The sequence below is a fragment of the Hippichthys cyanospilos genome, chromosome 21, assembly GCF_059441005.1.
Source record: "Hippichthys cyanospilos isolate Australia breed blue-spotted pipefish chromosome 21, RoL_Hcya_1.0, whole genome shotgun sequence".
NCBI lineage: Eukaryota > Metazoa > Chordata > Actinopteri > Syngnathiformes > Syngnathidae > Hippichthys > Hippichthys cyanospilos.
Window position 1 is genome coordinate 3,540,061 of NC_142389.1, and position 16,365 is coordinate 3,556,425.

At 42.5% G+C, this 16,365-nt stretch overlaps 3 protein-coding genes, 1 long non-coding RNA gene and 1 other non-coding gene across 5 annotated transcripts; 2 read left to right on the forward strand and 3 right to left on the reverse strand.

Annotated features, from left to right (window-relative positions):
• The first annotated feature begins 797 nt into the window (after positions 1-797).
• txnipa (thioredoxin interacting protein a) lies at positions 798-3,706 on the forward strand. Its single transcript, XM_088405256.1, has 6 exons — positions 798-1,150; positions 1,267-1,342; positions 1,733-1,880; positions 1,961-2,320; positions 2,393-2,671; positions 2,748-3,706. Exons 1-6 carry the CDS (start codon positions 898-900, stop codon positions 2,793-2,795), a joined length of 1,164 nt encoding a protein of 387 aa, XP_088261382.1. The 5' UTR covers positions 798-897; the 3' UTR covers positions 2,796-3,706.
• A 2,219-nt stretch (positions 3,707-5,925) lies between these two features.
• Positions 5,926-9,220, reverse strand: LOC148406196 (uncharacterized). Its single transcript, XR_015864000.1, has 7 exons — positions 9,146-9,220; positions 8,022-8,070; positions 7,729-7,756; positions 7,486-7,548; positions 6,667-6,722; positions 6,262-6,309; positions 5,926-6,036 (listed from the first exon to the last, which is right to left on the reverse strand). It is a non-coding gene; the product is annotated as an uncharacterized LOC148406196 (long non-coding RNA).
• LOC148406197 (small nucleolar RNA SNORA8) lies at positions 6,836-6,974 on the reverse strand. The gene has a single exon (XR_015864085.1). It is a non-coding gene; the product is annotated as a small nucleolar RNA SNORA8 (small nucleolar RNA).
• A 675-nt stretch (positions 9,221-9,895) lies between the features above and the next one.
• chtopa (chromatin target of PRMT1a) lies at positions 9,896-14,050 on the reverse strand. The gene is made up of 6 exons (XM_088405257.1): positions 13,761-14,050; positions 13,230-13,319; positions 12,134-12,284; positions 10,913-11,084; positions 10,684-10,830; positions 9,896-10,601 (listed from the first exon to the last, which is right to left on the reverse strand). The coding sequence occupies exons 1-6, from the start codon at positions 13,772-13,774 to the stop codon at positions 10,411-10,413; spliced, it is 765 nt and encodes a 254-aa protein (XP_088261383.1). The 5' UTR covers positions 13,775-14,050; the 3' UTR covers positions 9,896-10,410.
• A 14-nt stretch (positions 14,051-14,064) lies between these two features.
• snapin (SNAP associated protein) lies at positions 14,065-15,882 on the forward strand. The gene is made up of 4 exons (XM_088405258.1): positions 14,065-14,227; positions 14,383-14,429; positions 14,645-14,763; positions 15,141-15,882. The coding sequence occupies exons 1-4, from the start codon at positions 14,112-14,114 to the stop codon at positions 15,246-15,248; spliced, it is 390 nt and encodes a 129-aa protein (XP_088261384.1). The 5' UTR covers positions 14,065-14,111; the 3' UTR covers positions 15,249-15,882.
• Positions 15,883-16,365: the final 483 nt, after the last annotated feature.

A 16,365-nucleotide genomic window follows, 5' to 3' on the forward strand; every position in this document is an offset into this window, starting at 1 on the left:
TTACTTGTTGCAATTCAATTCGCATAGACTGAGCATATATTATGTCCCGTGACGCACTTAACCAATAGTTCCGAAAGGCCCCCGTGGATAGAAATCCCAAGATACGTTAATTTTCCCGGGATAGTCCAAAGCCATCGGAATTTCCAAGAAGCTAGTGACTTCATCCTCTAGTGCGGTCTCATCAAAAAAAAAAAAAGAGAGAACAAAATAACATGCCTGAAAGCAGACCTTGAGTTTGGATTGTTTTGTCAGCTGCTTTGGTCAGAAATGAAAATGTTTATTGGTGCACATATCCCCCAGATAGTTGTGCCACTGATCAAAACAGTATGTACAAATCAATTGTACGCAAAGATGAAAAGAATTGTTTACAATGCCAAACTGAACATTTTGTTCCTGTCCGTCTGCAAGAAACCAAGTATCACAAATGCCTTTTTCCAGGAACCCAAATAGCAAACAGAAACCCGTTTGGACTACAGGAACAATCCCTTCTCGACTTTTATAACACTTGGCAGCGTTTTTATTGATGTGTCATCAATGAAATTGCGGCTGCTCCCCCCCTCTGTTTACTCAGAATATACTTTCGGTATCTCCCAACCCTCGTCGACTTCCGGTGCACATGAGCTGAGCACGCTCCTTCTCGCTCCCCAGCACGCGGTGTTCACGCGTTCGAGCCGTCCGCTGATTGGCCGAGCCGGAAGAAAACATGCCATTTCCGCCAATCGCGGCGCTGTGCACGCGTGTTCACGCTGGCTCCGCATGGACAGCCGGGGCAAGTGGCAACAAACCAGCCCGCGTTGTTTACACCCTGGATAAAAGACCAAGCTATCGGTGATCGGCGCTACTCCGCGAGAAGCACAAACTTATAAAACTTCTCATCGCAAATCCTAACACGCAAACATGGTGGCGATGATGAAGCGATTAAAAGTGTTCCAAATTGTTTTAACCGAGCCGAAGAGTTTTTACTGCGGCGGGGATAGACTGTCCGGGCGAGTGGAAGTGGAAGTGAACGAAGTGACGCGGGTGTCCGCAGTCAGGATTCTCGGTTTGGGATGCGGTAAAGTGGAATACCCCAAAGGAACGCAACGCTGTCGACACGAGGCCGAATACCTCCGACATGAAGCCGTCTTGCGTCTCCAGGATCAACCTACGGGTAAATAACAAGCACGATTCGACGTCACGCTTCATAGGCAGCCTTCCACTGTTTGATCGTATTTAAAACCGGAACGTAATTCTAATCGGTGCTTATCGCATCTTTCTTTTTTCTAGATGCCGATGGTTCGGTTATTCTGAGGCCAAACAACAAATACGAGTACAACTTTGGATTCGACCTCCCCCAGCAAGGGTTCGTGTCCCATTTTTTTGCATTTTTATGAACTAGAAGAGATTTGACGTGTGCACCAACATCTTTAGAAATCTAATGAGGGATCATTTCAAAAAATGTCCTTAAAAGTACAATGACATTCAGTGTAAATCTCTGTAAAGTGTAAACAAACTTATCCAGCCAAGATGCAGACGTTAATTGTACCATCTTCCATCTAGCAGACGATTATTGTTATCGTGTGGCATTTGACATTTTAAAAACATCAACAAACTTGTATTTAAGGAAAATTAAGTCAAATTGGATACGTTCCCGTGGCACACGTGATGTCTCGTGAAACACGTGTTCAGGAAGCATTGAAATTGTTTGCTCCGCGACGCTGAAGAGTTACAAAGTTCATGCGTGTTGTTACAGGAAGCTGGTGTCATCTTACAAAGGCAAGTTTGGGTACGTCCAATACTACGTAAAAGCCAAGCTAGAGAGACCGCAGCAGCAGCCCCTGGAGTGCAGAAAATCCTTTGAGGTGGAAGAACCTCTCGACGTAAACACACCGGACTTGCTGGTGGGTTCCCTTAAACAAAGTCGGCGCGTTTCCCGCTAGGATCGCGATATCGATTTTTAAACCGTCACACGCGTCCGCAGTGTCCTACAGGAGGTATGATCGAGAAGAAAGTCACCTGCATGTTCATCCCGGACGGCCAGGTGTCGCTCAATGCCAAAATCGACCGGCGCGGGTTCTGCGAGGGCGAGGACATCTGCATCAACGCCAAATTTGAGAACACGTGCTCGCGCATCGTGATTCCCAAAGCCGCCATTATCGCAAAGCACACCTACCAGGCCAACGGGCGCACCAAGGTGGTCCGTCAGAAGCTGTCGTCGGTGCGAGGCAACCACGTCATCTCCGGGATGTGCGACGCCTGGCAGGGCAAAACCATCCGGGTGCCAAAGATCAAACCGTCCAAACTGGACTGCGAATTCATCCGCATGGAGTACGCGCTAATGGTGAGATATTTCGAAAAAGTCGACTTTTTCCACGCGCCGGAGCCTCCGCTTAGAAATTTGGTCCCCGCCCAGATTTACGTCTGCATTCCCGGGAGCGACAAGCTGAGCCTGGAGCTTCCCTTGGTGATCGGGACGGCCGGCCTGGGCAGCCGTTGCAGCAGCGTGAGCAGCCAGGACGGTTCGGTCAGCTGGGTGTCGCTCGCCATGCCCGAGCTCCCCAGCTACCGCGACGTCACCCGCGAAATGGATCAGCCCTTCACGCCGCTCCTGGACGACTGCGACGACGGCGAGAGCCCCATTTTCATGAACCCGCCTTCCTTCTGTTTCCCTCCGCCGCCGGTCTACGCCGAGGTACGCGTTCGCCGTCGGCGCCGCCGCCGCCGAGTTCGTTGTCCTTTTCCCTAACGGGAAATTCTTCCGTTTCCAGACCGAGGAGGAGTTCAACATCAACGCTCACATGTTGCCGGTGTGCTGAAGCGCTTCGAGTGTTTTGTCCAACTTTGGTCCGGCTCTCAAGGACTTTTTAAAGTGAGGCCGGCGGAAAGGAGAAAGAATCTCCCGAGCGCCCGGGGCCGCGACGGACGAGGCGGCTCGTCGACGGCCCGGGCGAGCGCCGGGCTCGCCCGGAACCGGCGAGCATGCAGATCCGCGCCCACTCCGAATAAGCTGTCTCAGTTGTATCCGTTGCCGGTCACTTTATTGCTTCGTTACGGCGGCGGCCTCGATGGCCGCCGTTTCGATTCTGGGGTGGGTTTCGTTTCCCCGCCGCGCTTTGTGTCATTCCAGGGTCATCGATAGACAAACCCTCTTTGTAGCTGTTACTCCTTTTGGGGCTCTCGGAAAAGGATTACACTTGATGGTAGATGAATCCTGCTGAAAGAACCTCATTGTTACCGACGTTTTCTTGTGTTTTGTTTGAGGAGGTTTGCTCTTGAAAATGGTTGCACTTTTTCCATGCATTTTTGCTATACTACTGCCTGATGCGCTTTTTGTTTGGGCGTTTTGTTGGATTGAAGCGTATGTGGAACTTTGCTTTATCTTTGCGTAGCCACAAAGCACTTTTGTTGACGCTGTCTGTGCCAAGCAGGATTTTGAAAGGCCACATACTGTTGATCTCCAAGCCATATTTTCCACTAAACATTTTGGTCATTTACGTTAGGATAAAAGAAAAAAAAAATGCTTGATTTGTGCCTGATTGTCTGTTGTCTAGGACAACATTTCACTTTGAGATTCTTGCTGTTTTTTTTTTTTTTTATACAGCTTCCTGTCTTCAGGACACAAAACCAAGACTGATTTATTATAAAAAGAAAGAAAAAAAAACTTTGCAATGCATCTTTGATACTTGCATTTTTGTATGTTTTGATAATAAATTGTCAAAGAATTTTATGTCATTGGTCATTTTATTTTAATGCACCAATTTTATTAACCCAATGTTGTGTTCTTTGTAGATGTTACAATGGCTTGTATAACTTCATTAATTTAGTCTTGTTAGTAGTCCAGCTCTCATTTATATTGTAAAACCGTAAAGAAAATACACCAACCATAACTCAGGTTAAGTCCCATTTGCAAACATTTTATCTTATTAAATGCACACAAATTGCGTAGATGAAATCAATCATATGACTGAATTGCAATTGATAATCCTTTCAATACAAGACTAATTAATTAGATGTTAGGTAATTAATTAGGTAATTGGACATCAATTACTGTCATGCATAATAATACGGTATGTTCTCTGACATTTATGGCCGTATGTGGTTAACCTGGTTTAGAAAAACACTTATGGTTGGTTAAGTCTGAAGCGCTGCGGCATTTCCCGCCAAATGCAGTTCAAAACCATCAATTCCTTCCTCTTTTTCTGAGTCATTTGAATGACCATGTTTTGTTGTATCCAAATGGTGTGATCTCTCTAAAAGGTTTTCACATTAATCATCTTCATCCAGTCTGTTGTGCCTACGGTCTAGAAAGGAAGAGAAACCTGATCTGGAGTAGAACTGATTCAACTCATAGATGGTGTACTGTTGAACATACTGTACTGCATTTCAAGATCATATTTTTAGTTCTGAAGATCTCCCGTGGCAGCAAGGTGATGGCGGACATTATGTCTGCCTCGCAGTCAAGAGATTTGTGTTCGAATCTCCTATGGCAGTGGTTCTCAAAGCGGGGTCCTTTATCTTTTAACAGTTACAGATTTGTGCCTTGGGTGGCTTAGTCTTTGTTTTTGGCGCTGCCTCTGGCCGCTGTTGTAGCAAATTGATGCTGAATGAAAGGGGCAATTGCGTTTAGTTTAAATGACTGTTTTGTTTCTGCAAACATTTGCAATGGGGTCCTTGGAAAATTTGCTTTCTAAAAGGGGTTCCTGACTCCAAAAAGTTGAAGAAACCCAGTCCTATGGTTTTTGCATGTTCTTCCCGTTTCAACTCCAGTTTCCTCTCAGGTCCCAAAAACGTGTTTAAAACAAGTCCAAAGTGCTCTTGGGCAAGAACATTTGACTATATGTGGCCTGTGATTGAGTGGCAACTAGTTCAAGGTCTCGCCGAGTCAGCTCAGATAGGATCCAGTTACCCGTTACCCGAATGAGGACAGGCTGTATTGAACGGGCTGGACAGATGATGTCGTTACTTATTTTGGTTTAGATTCCAGGTCACGCAATGCATGAAGGAATTATGACAGAAGCCGTAAAACTTTTGTGACTCCTGTGTTTAATAATTGAGTTTTCTCAGTCTCCTGAACCTCGCACGAAAGGAAGGAGTACGGGTTAGCAAAATACATTTTAGGATCCATTTATGCAGGAATTTAATGAATTCCAATGGTGTTTTTTTTCTCCTTACTGTACTGTTTTCTTCAGAGTAACCGCAGTACAAACACAAGAGTAAGTAGTGCGTGTGTGCTGAGCAAAACAGGTGTTGTAAGTATTGAGGTGAAGGGTTGTGGGAGAGTACATTTCGGAGGTGGATGTAGTCCGTGTGCCCAAGTGTCATCTTTCCAAGAAAGACCAGTGGAAGCCAGACCTACTTCCAAATTTAGACCCTCATTACTTGTGCTGTTTACAAATACGCAAAGCAGCGAACGTGGGTCGACTGTTTCGCTTTAAGATGAATTAACAGTGATACTTGTCTGACAAAATGGCTGGCAAGTATACTGCTCGGTATTTTGTTTACAACATAATCAAAACTGTGAAGGAAATCATTGATGGCAAAGGGAAAAAAAAAAAAAAAAAAAAAGAGGAAGTACAGTGGTGTTGCAACTTTCCACTAGCAGAAGTCCTATTTTCATAAATGGAAAGAATTGATGCAACTTTTGAACTTTAAATGACCGCATACGCAGTCTGTAGGGAAAGTACTGCAAATGCTAATGTACAACCTCTGAAGCATACAATGTAGGAATTTCCATTAACTTCCTTCATAATAATCTAAATATTCTTACAATATTTAGAATGTAAACCAGTCATGTACACAAGGTCTAAAACACTCCTGAGCAGATCATAGAGAAGACACCATATTCTTAAATGTAAATGTATACTTTAATGGACATGCACTGCCACATGCTGGACAATCATATGTACTACTTCGGATGTCAAGTCAAAACACACGGACACACACACGCACACTTTTAAAATGTGCTTTATTTATGACTTCTGATTTACAACTCAAAAAAAGATGTTTGCCAATGTCATGATAGTCCCAACAACGGTCGCCTTATTTCCATCACGGGTCCTGTGAAACAAAACCAAGTGAGGAAATCAGAACTACTGTAAAACATTAATAGCGGTAAAAGGTTTTATGTTCCCAACGAGTTTTCTCAGCAGAAGCTGTAGAAGCCCACGGGGATGATTTTTTATTTCTGGTCAAGTCCACAGCAAGTCAGGAACAAAAATACCTGAAAGCCTTGGTATATGACCAATACATAAAAAAATAAAAATAAAGGAAAAAATGACTTACACTTATTTTTGAAGTCAAAGATGCTGCTGGAACATGCAAACCAATTACCTGCAAGGAAAAATTACAGGATTGTATTTAGCATTAAGTACACGTAGCTTAACGTGAACGGGATTTGAGCTCGAGGAACGACTTGTTTCATTCATAAACTGCCTCCAAACACAAAAGTGAGGAGCCCAATCATGACTGACTCCTTTCTCTCGCACTTCCATTTTAACATACCTGCCGATGAAGCGGCAGGATGCAGACACCAAACAGTGCTGATACAACAACTACCATTTTGCAATGAGCCAAAAAGTACTTTTTCAAATGGGCGACTATGAAACTACACTTGAGGCTTTGCTCATGCCACGAGTCTGATTCAAAGAAGTTAGGTTACAATACAAGTCCGCTTTCGACTTTATTTACCTTGACTGGAAAATCAGAGTGAAGGTTCCTCGGGTTTAACCTGTCTTCAGTGCAAGCTGAAGGAAAAGAAAAACATTTAGACCATCGGAACAAGTTAGGGACTGGAACATCTCTCTCAAACCACACCTCCATCACAAGGCCTAACCATGGAAGAGTTTTCAAAACTTAAAGCTGTGTCAACAGTCATACCAGGACTCCCCACACGCACAGTGCGGAGACCAACGATGCCACGTGCTGACTTTGCTCTGGCACTGACTTTTGAACAAGCCTGCTGATGAAGCAGCAGGTTGCAGATACCACACAGTGCCGTTCCTTTCTTCACATGCTCACAGAATGTAACCACAAGGGATGGGACGAGATCTCGTGAGATTAACGGGCTAAAAAAATCTGGTCCTTGCACAGCACAAGATCATTTTTTTATGCTAGCAAATGCTTCAAAATCATCCCAACAATACTAGATCATGTATGGACACAAACACTTTGGAATGTTTTTTATGTTTAAGTTCCTTGGAGAAACTGTGACTTTCTCCTGCACAAACTGTTCCTCCTGGAATGAGTCACCCCGATGCCATTTCGGGGATTTTTTTTTTTTTTTTATTGCACACCACCTATCCCCAGCATTTAGCACAGTCCAACCAATTAACCGCAAGCTAGCAGCGCTCAATAGCAGTTGTATCACTGCTCGATGGGACTCGATCTCGTGACCCATTTCCTCTTGTCCCATCCCTATTAATGAGCTTCGATACTCATTGATATTGGAAAGTATTTGACAATTACAGATTAATGTGGCTAAACTAGCTACATATTTTGCATATTTACATTATGTTGCGCGCAGCATCGTGAGGTGAAAGTTCAAGACGTCAAGCTTCAGAGTAGACGACTCTGCAAAAGGCAGCGAAAAATAAGGATCAACTTCCAAGACCATGTTTATCCCACAATCAAAATGCCACAATCAATCAATCAGAAAGGCAATTGTCACTCACGATTCAGAGCAGTTGAACATATTAAACCATTCATCATATAAACTGTCGCTAATGGACAAAATAAAGGCAGACCGCTTACCCAGTTGCTTTGGGGTCCGCCTCCGTACCTAACAATGGAAAAATGCTACTTTCAGAAACGAAGACAAGAAAAGAACAATCAAATGTGAAGATGTATAGAAAGTGTAATTTCTCATAAGTAACACTACAGCAGAGGATTTGACTGCAGTGGGTTGCAAGAGAATTGGTTGGTCTTTGCACTGCAACAGCTTGACAGCCCATCGAAACAGGACCCAAGCATTTGCTGTGCCAACCTGGAGGCCACTATATAGACACAATATTTTACATTTTCTTAAAGGCGTAAGCGGTACTTACCTCACATTGTACGATCAACCATCAGCTGCAAAGGCAATTTTAACCCATCCTGCGAGAGAATTTTACATTAAAACTTTGCGCTATATGCAGGGCAGGTTTAGGAATGACTTTTCACCAAATATAGAGAATGTATCAGGCCTCATTGACACATGCTGCAACCGGTAGTGCAGAAGTGAAAGCAAAACCTGATGTCATGTAGCCACAACTGCCATGGGAAGAACCCACTGAACAGGACTATCCCCTCCAAAAGATGAAAAATTTGTGGCGGTGGAGCTGGACTTTTAACTACTTGAAAATTAAATCAATTATGTCAATTCAGAAAAATGACCTGGTGTTGCAGTTCAACCGGCTTCCGATTTCAGATGAGTCGATTGTTGATATTTTTGTTTCCTGACTGCAGATTTGACACAAGCAACATGGAAATTGATGATCTAACTGTTCTGTTCATCAATAAACACGGAAAACAAAGCGGCTCCTTTCTCTCCAGATAGTCAGAAAGAAATTGTAAACAGGGAAAATCGTAAATGGATTAAAATTAAGTCTCATGAGTGAAATTTTAACCCGTGACGTGAAGGAATAAATGTGTGTGTACGTTTATACATACATATCTATCTATAAATGTCCACAAATGACATTATTAATGCATACTAAATTTCGATCTTTGCAGCGATTGGTGAATGAAAACGAGTGTTTATTGATGAAATGGACAGTCTGGCAGTTAAGTTTCCATGTGGCTTGTGACGAATATGCAGTCAGGAAACACAAAAAGTGCCAACGACAACGTGAGCACACTTCGGCCATCTTTTACGGTCTAAAGTTCTAAGCATGCATACGAAGAGGCACGTGCCTTTCCCCGCTCGACTACTTCGGCTGCCATGCAAATACCAAAACGAGGGCAACCGAAATCGACAGATATCACACGTTAAAGGTACGAAAAAGCATTGTATCCGCTTGGAAACGGTAGATCTCAGTCTACCTCGCTGAATGCTAACATCACTGTTACGACAGTAAAACTAAGCAAACCGCATACACAGCGGTAGAATGTTAGCAAAGAACTTCAATAATCGTGTCATATTTTTCACTACCATAAAAATCAAGCTCAAAAAAATGCGTTTAACCCTCACCTTCTACATTCTGTGCTAGCTTGCAACTCGGTCGGATGCACAGGGTCGAAAGGAACAATTGACGGCGCTGCAAATATTTTATACTGTGCGTTGCGACAATTGCAAGTACTTTACGGCAAGGGCAAGACTTGTTCTTTTCGGTCCTAGAGTCGAGATCGGTTATTGATGACAAAATACTTGGGGTTCTTTTATTCGTGCCCCAGTTTTCCGGCGTGTTTTCTTCCACGCTTTTTTTTCTCGAGTGCTCCTCTTTTCTTGCGTGGTACTTGTGTTTTTGTTGCTAAGGTTTTTTGTTTGTGGTTTGTGCATCTGGGCCCATACATGACAGCATGCATATGTTATCATTTTTAAATGATTTTAAATTTTTAAATGTTTGTCAGGTTTATCTTTTATAACGAGAATGAAGCAACAGAATTCTATTTACTGACACTAAATTAGTCAGTTGGTTCACCCGAACCTTTCGGTTGCCGCAAATGGGAGTCTCAAAATTCAGGTGGTTAGGTCAAGTTCTTTTGTAAATGTTAAGTGCATTAGTCGACTAACAAAAATAATGGTATCATTTCATCGTTTCCACTCCTCAAGTGCATTGATGACATGCTGCTGCACATTGCGCGCTAACCTATGCTCCTTAACTGCAAAGCATTTTTTAATTTTGGAGCACCGTTTTAGGTACTTCCAAAATAGTTAGATAATGGATTTTGCCCTGCCCAGATATTGCTAATTGCATTTCTCATTAATGACTAGAGATGCTCAAAGTTCTCAAAACCTTCATTTAAACAGAAAGCACAAATTCAATGTTGGCTGAAAAATGCAGTTCACACAATTTTTTGACATAACTTATGAAACAGTGCCAACAAAATGCTTCAGAAGACCAAATTCAGGATGTGCAGGAACGTAACATTAGCAATGTAATGCAACGCAAAAAAAGACAAAACATAAAGTGGCAAAACAATTATAAAATGTATTAGGCATGAATAAACATTGTACAGGCTTTCCATGGGACTGTAAAATAAAAATAAAACAGATTTTTTTCAGACTAAGTCATGTCATACTGTTGAGTATTATTAAAATGGGCTTCATAGGAACAGTTTGTAGAAATTACTAGTGAATGAAAGCACATTCAGGGTTACTGATTTTCGGCATTTCCAAAGAGTCCTGGACTGTTTAGGTTCTCATCAAAACAACGCACCCCATTTTCTCATAAGTAAACACTACACAGTATGCGTTAAAGGAGCTGTACAGTTCTTGCAGTAACGAGTCCAGTGTCACTCCATACTGTCTGGGTCTGCCTGAGCCATGTAGGCATCCAGTTCAGCGTCGAGGTGACCTTTGGTCTTTGACATGTAAGCATCAAGCTGGTTATCCAGTTGCTCGCGGGTAACTGACGGTCGGCCGATGCCTCTGCCGCGACCGCGTCGGCCAGCAAAACCGCCGCGCCCCCGGAGACCGCCGCGTCCTATCCTCAAACGCACATAAAGCAATAGTGAGCGGAAAGAAAACATTTCAGCAAATTCAATCAACAGATGTGGAAATCGCACCTCTGGATATCCCTCCACGCGGTGCTCCTCTCCCCATAGCTCCGCCTCGGCCAGGAATTCCCGCACGCAGGCGGCCACCTCTGCGCATTCCCATACGGCCAGCAAAGCCACGGCCTCGCATGGGGAAACCAGGAGTCATTCGCTTTCCTACATTAAAAAAAAAAAAATACTTGAATGCATTGGGAGAACACAAGATCTGAAAGCATGTCTTAAAGCGGTCGTTAGGTACCTCTCAGGGAAAGAGCACCTCTCATCATTCCTCCTCTGCCTCTTCCTCGAAGTCCTCTGGTCATTCCGCGCATTCCTCCTCTGCCGCCAACGGCACCGCCGCGCATTCCCATGCCAACTGGCCGACCCAACCTGGCTTGGATGTTGCTCTTCCCCAGTCGTTGCTTCAGGCTCTGACAAATTGTTTCAAACGCATTTCAAACACCGCGCCTTTCAAATGGAACTGGTCCAAAACTCAAGACTTGGGGTCTTTGCATATCAGACATGACAAAGACATAAAACGGTGGCTTGATCATTCTCGTTTACCAACAGACTTAATGCTTATAAACGGAAATAAAGCCATTCACGTCTTTCTCTTGTGCCTCTTTTCCAGACTTGGGTCACATAGTACGGTCGCACACCTGGAGGTGGTAGAAACACCATTTTGGACTTATACTTTGTGCAACAACAACAAAAACGTGCAGTATAATCCCAACACCCACCATTTGTTTTCCATTCCAAAACATATGGCAAACAAAGCATTGTTCGGTTATCTCTGAGGAAAACATTTCTGCCTTTTTGTTTGCATGCATTTGCCATAGCTTTGTAAAGAGCCTAAATAATTGTGTGTGTGTGTGTGTGTGGTAGAGGAGGGTATTAATGAAACATGAGTACCTCTGGGAAAAAGCAAAGACCACCTGATTCATGATCATGCTCTACCGCATTTTCCTATAAATCACATGCAATTGCAAAAATGATTCAAAGCAACCTTATTACAAGTTATCTATTTTTGCAGATCAGATAACCACATTTAAATTCTCTTGAACTTCAAGCAATTCAGCCGTTGACGATTACAATTGTCCACAAATGTGCACTTTGACCTGTCTCATTTACAACTAGGTTATAACCAATGAGGAAAAAGGGCTCAGGATTCCTTCACCTAATCATTGGTCGTTAAAGAGAGATCTGCCGTGCTTTATTTTCGATGGTTGGTCCACAGAATGACCTTATGAAACATTAATCATATACTGTATTCAAGGAGACAAGATTATGTTACAGATTGTATGTGTACTCACTGACACCGGTATAACTTGTATACGACTGCTGTAAATGGTTAGGACACATTAAGGTAAAATTTCCCATAAATTGTCAAATACGGTCCTTTTGGACAAATATTTGGTGTCACCGTTTGTGACGGCCCCCACCCTATGCAATAAAGTCCGACGTCCCTGTAGGCGTGTACCTGTTTGTGACTCAGAGCTGCTTGCACCGAGGGCCGATTCTCCATCTGCTGGGCCAGCCGGCGATTGCGCGCACTGGCCATATGCTGCTGTTGCATGGTGGCTCGAATGCTAACCGCTGTGGGCTGCTTGTTCTTCAGCATGTTAGTGAAGCTTTAGAAGGCGGGAGGGAAAAGAGGAAGTAAAAGACGAGGACAGGGGACACAGAAGAGGAGGAAGCAGGGTTCCACATCAAGTCATTTCTCAAGTCATGGATGCGGCCACACTTACTCTTGTGGCTCTTATGTCATTTATATTCCATTTGCTGACACTCATTTTTCTCTCAAAAATATTACTTTTTTCCCCAAACCAAGCATTAGAAGCACAGAAGAAACAGATGGGGACAGAGAGAGAGAGAGAGAGATTGATTTGAAGAAAGAGATACAGAAAGTGAGTAGAACTGCCACTTACTGGCCCCAAGCTGACTGGCTTTTTGGGTCGTCCTGCAGTAGCAGAGGCCATGGACTATGTCGGGTTACTCGGCCTCTTACAGCAAGGACCGTGACAAGCATGACATACAGCATGAAAGGCTGCGACATCACGTCCGAGCTAGGACCGAGTACCTTAACTAATGTAAGAGAGAAAAGAGGAACAGTGAAGAAGGGTGAAAGGTGCTTAACTTCAGCTGGTTTGAAAGAGTGAGAGAAACTTTTGGAATTTTTCAAATGTGTAATATCACCACTCCCTTCTTTATTGTGTATACTTTGTGTATACTGTACTGTGTACATAACAGGGAGTGTGAGTGCCATGGAATTTTCAGGACAGTGGTCTGGTCCATCATCGGCCAAGCAAGCATTACCACTTCATTTCCCTTTGTGCATTGCTCACACATAACATTCAGCCTGGACAATCACCTGCTGTGCTTAATTCAGCTTATGCACCCATAAATATTCACAGGTCAAATAAAGCTAAGTAAGCAGTGCACACAAAAGGGTATCGCATCCATTTTGGGACAGGTCGCTGACAACGGCCTTCTCCAGAGGGCACAAAGACCTTCAAAGACCAAGGATGGCCCTTGATTCGGGGGTTTAACTGCCGACAGGGTGCATGGCGCCTCACCGCTCATTCAGGGACACTTTGGTGGTGCTCTTCAGGACAACTTTTTGAGAAGATGCAGCACTCATTTTGAATGAATTCTGTTGCAGGTTCCTGGAAAAAAAAACAAACAATGAAATGAGATGAAAGGTGTTCAAAAAAAGTCCAAAATGCCACTTCGTATGAAGCCTACTTCATGCTGATAAGTGAAATAATTTGTTATAGTTATGTTAATAACGCCAACTGTCTCACAGACAAAACTAAATACTGAATGACTTGTGGCCTAAAATCTGGGGCATCTGGCGTGCCTCGTCTTGTTACAAAAGAATACAGAAATAAATCAACATCTGTTTCAGTCATTCAATCGTCTGCCCACTTTATACACAATCAAAAACACACGACACGGGCCTTGCGGAACGCAGTTTACTTCGTTTAAGATTAGCAAAATAATTATCGAGAGAGTAAAAGTATCGCGGCATTTTGTACAAACAGCATTCATATGCAGCAAATCAAACCGGTTCTTTTGATTTAACAAGACTGGAATATTCGACTTACATTGAACGTTGCATTGGTCGAGAAGAGCCAGCTAGCTAAACTTAGCTTCAAAAACTAGCTTGTTCCAACACCACCAGGGAGAGGGTGCTGTAATTTGTCCCTTTAGGACGAAGAAAAACGCCACTCTCCCAAACTAGGAGCCGAAAGAAAAGCACAACCTCTCTCGTGATATACTTTCAAAAACGACACGGGTACGTTAAAAACCAACCCTGACGAAGCGTTTCTGACGGAGCGACTTTTTAAAATGGTGTTGCCTTTGAAGCCGAATATAACTCGGGAAGAAAATGGAGACGCTTTATGTCACACGTCACGTTGACGCAATTTCCGGTGTAGCCCTGCTCCACCGTGAAAATGGCTTCTGCGGTAGTTGTTGACAGTTCCTCTGGCAGAGATGTTATTGCAGATGGGATGCTCGATGTTTTAAAACCAGCCATCCAACAACTGGATCTGCACGTGCACTCCGTCAGGTAAATCAAACGCGTGATTTGACGTCGTTTAATCGTCATCTTGCCTCACATTCCTGCTAACTTCGATCTCGTGACCTATGTCAGGAGATCTCGGGATATTAAACGGTTTACCGCTGCAATTGTGTATTTTAATGGCGATATTTTCCTTTCTACAGAGAGAGCCAAGTCGAACTAAGGGAGCACATAGACAATCTTGCCACGGGTAATTAGCTTCTTCCTATTATTATTATTATTATTATTGTTTTGACATGACTTGAATGACATGTCCACGATTCTCATTAACCATTGAGTAAAATAGCCTTTTACCATAACGATATATTTACCCAATTTAACACAGTGTACATCCGTGAAATAACGTGAATTCATTTTTGTACTCCTCCTTTTGAACTTGAAACATGTTTTGACTCTTTTTTTCAGAACTATGCAGGATTAATGAACATCAAAAGGTGGCTCTTGATCTGGACCCTTATGTAAAGAAACTTCTCAATGCAAGAAGAAGAGTCGTGCTTGTAAACAATATAATGCAGAATGCTCAGGTTAGTGTTGTGTGTCTCTTAAAGTCGAGATTTGATGTCTGCTTAATTGAGTACAAATTATCTGGACTGACTTTTAAGTCAAAGCTTTTGTTGTTGAATAACTGGTCGGGATTCAAAACAAACTCTGATGACACTAATAGCTAAAGAAAATCTGCTAATATTGACACTTTGCCTACCTTTTGGCTTCTTCGGTGTAGATTCAACATTCCAGGCACGAATTATTTGTATACACAAAAAACATCAAATTTACATAATGTGTCTCGATGTAGATTTTTTTTTTGTAATGTTCTCTATAAATAAATTGCAGCCAACGCACTTAACTAGAAATGACGTGGCAGTAAACACAGGCATTGAAAATGGAATTGTTCTGTCTACAGGAACGTCTAAGAAGACTAAACCATAATGTAGCCAAAGAGACGGCACGGAGAAAGACCATGTTGGAGGCCTCAGGAGTGTTCCCCCCACGTCCTCCCAGTAAACCCTGAGCATCCATGTCTTCTGCACAACAAATACAGGATGCCCCCGATCTACGACAGTGCAATATACCTTAAGGACGATAACAACCTGCAGCTTGATCGTTGGTGATAAGATTGTTTCCTGAATTGCGTTGTCTTTGATATTTTGTCTCATGATGAATCGTTTACAAAAATCTTCAACCTATATATGCTACCTAGTTTGTCAGCGATCTGTTGTTTTCTTTTGCACACCACAGAACTGAATTTCAAATTAAATTCTCATCTCTACTCAAGAGGTTTCACATGTTACTTGAGATTTATTATTTGGGAAGTTTGGTGCCCATTTTCTACCCATTTTTTCCAGGTATCAAAAAAAGTATTTGGGATGGAATATTCTTAAAATGTTTGGTTATGTTGTTGTCTCACATTCAGCCATCATCTGCTTTATTCATCAGGTTATGATTATTGTAAATAACAACTGAAGACTTTTTAAAGGCACCAAATTTCAAAGCTAATCAAGCATGATAAACATTAAAATGAGATTTTTTTTGGTTCAAAATGGTGTTCTCTTGTTACGCTTCTTAAATTGAAGAATTGTCACATTTTTTCCTGCTTTTTTATGTTCTTTTGCAAATGTATTATAAAAATAAAAATGATGTCCTAATCCAATTCTTCCAAATGTTTTTCTTACATCAAGTGTCATTTAAAAAGTAGTTCTACCACCATCATCAAGTTATTTTATGGTGTAATAGATGAAAGTGTTGAGGGGTGTGTGTTTTATTTATAAATTTTGTTAAGTCATTGCAAGCTGCTCCATTTTGAGTAGTTTAATTATTATCACTGCTTGAATATTGGGAATTATGTGTGTGCGCCGTATTTTTTGCAGTGGTTGGCCAGCAAGGCCTGACATCATTATCATAATAGTTATAATAATCAATTTCAATTTTGATGCGTTTGGTTGTACGCTCAATCCAGTGTTCAAAACAACCCAGGGGAAAAAAACCCTGTAAAAATGTATTAATGAAAAAATCTGCGGCGCTGAATTGTGAGTATGCAGGGGTTAAGTGGGTTTTTAATTGTAATTTAATTCTCCTCCACTAGATGGCAGACATGCACTTACGCTGGATCTTTTACTGCCCCTACTAAA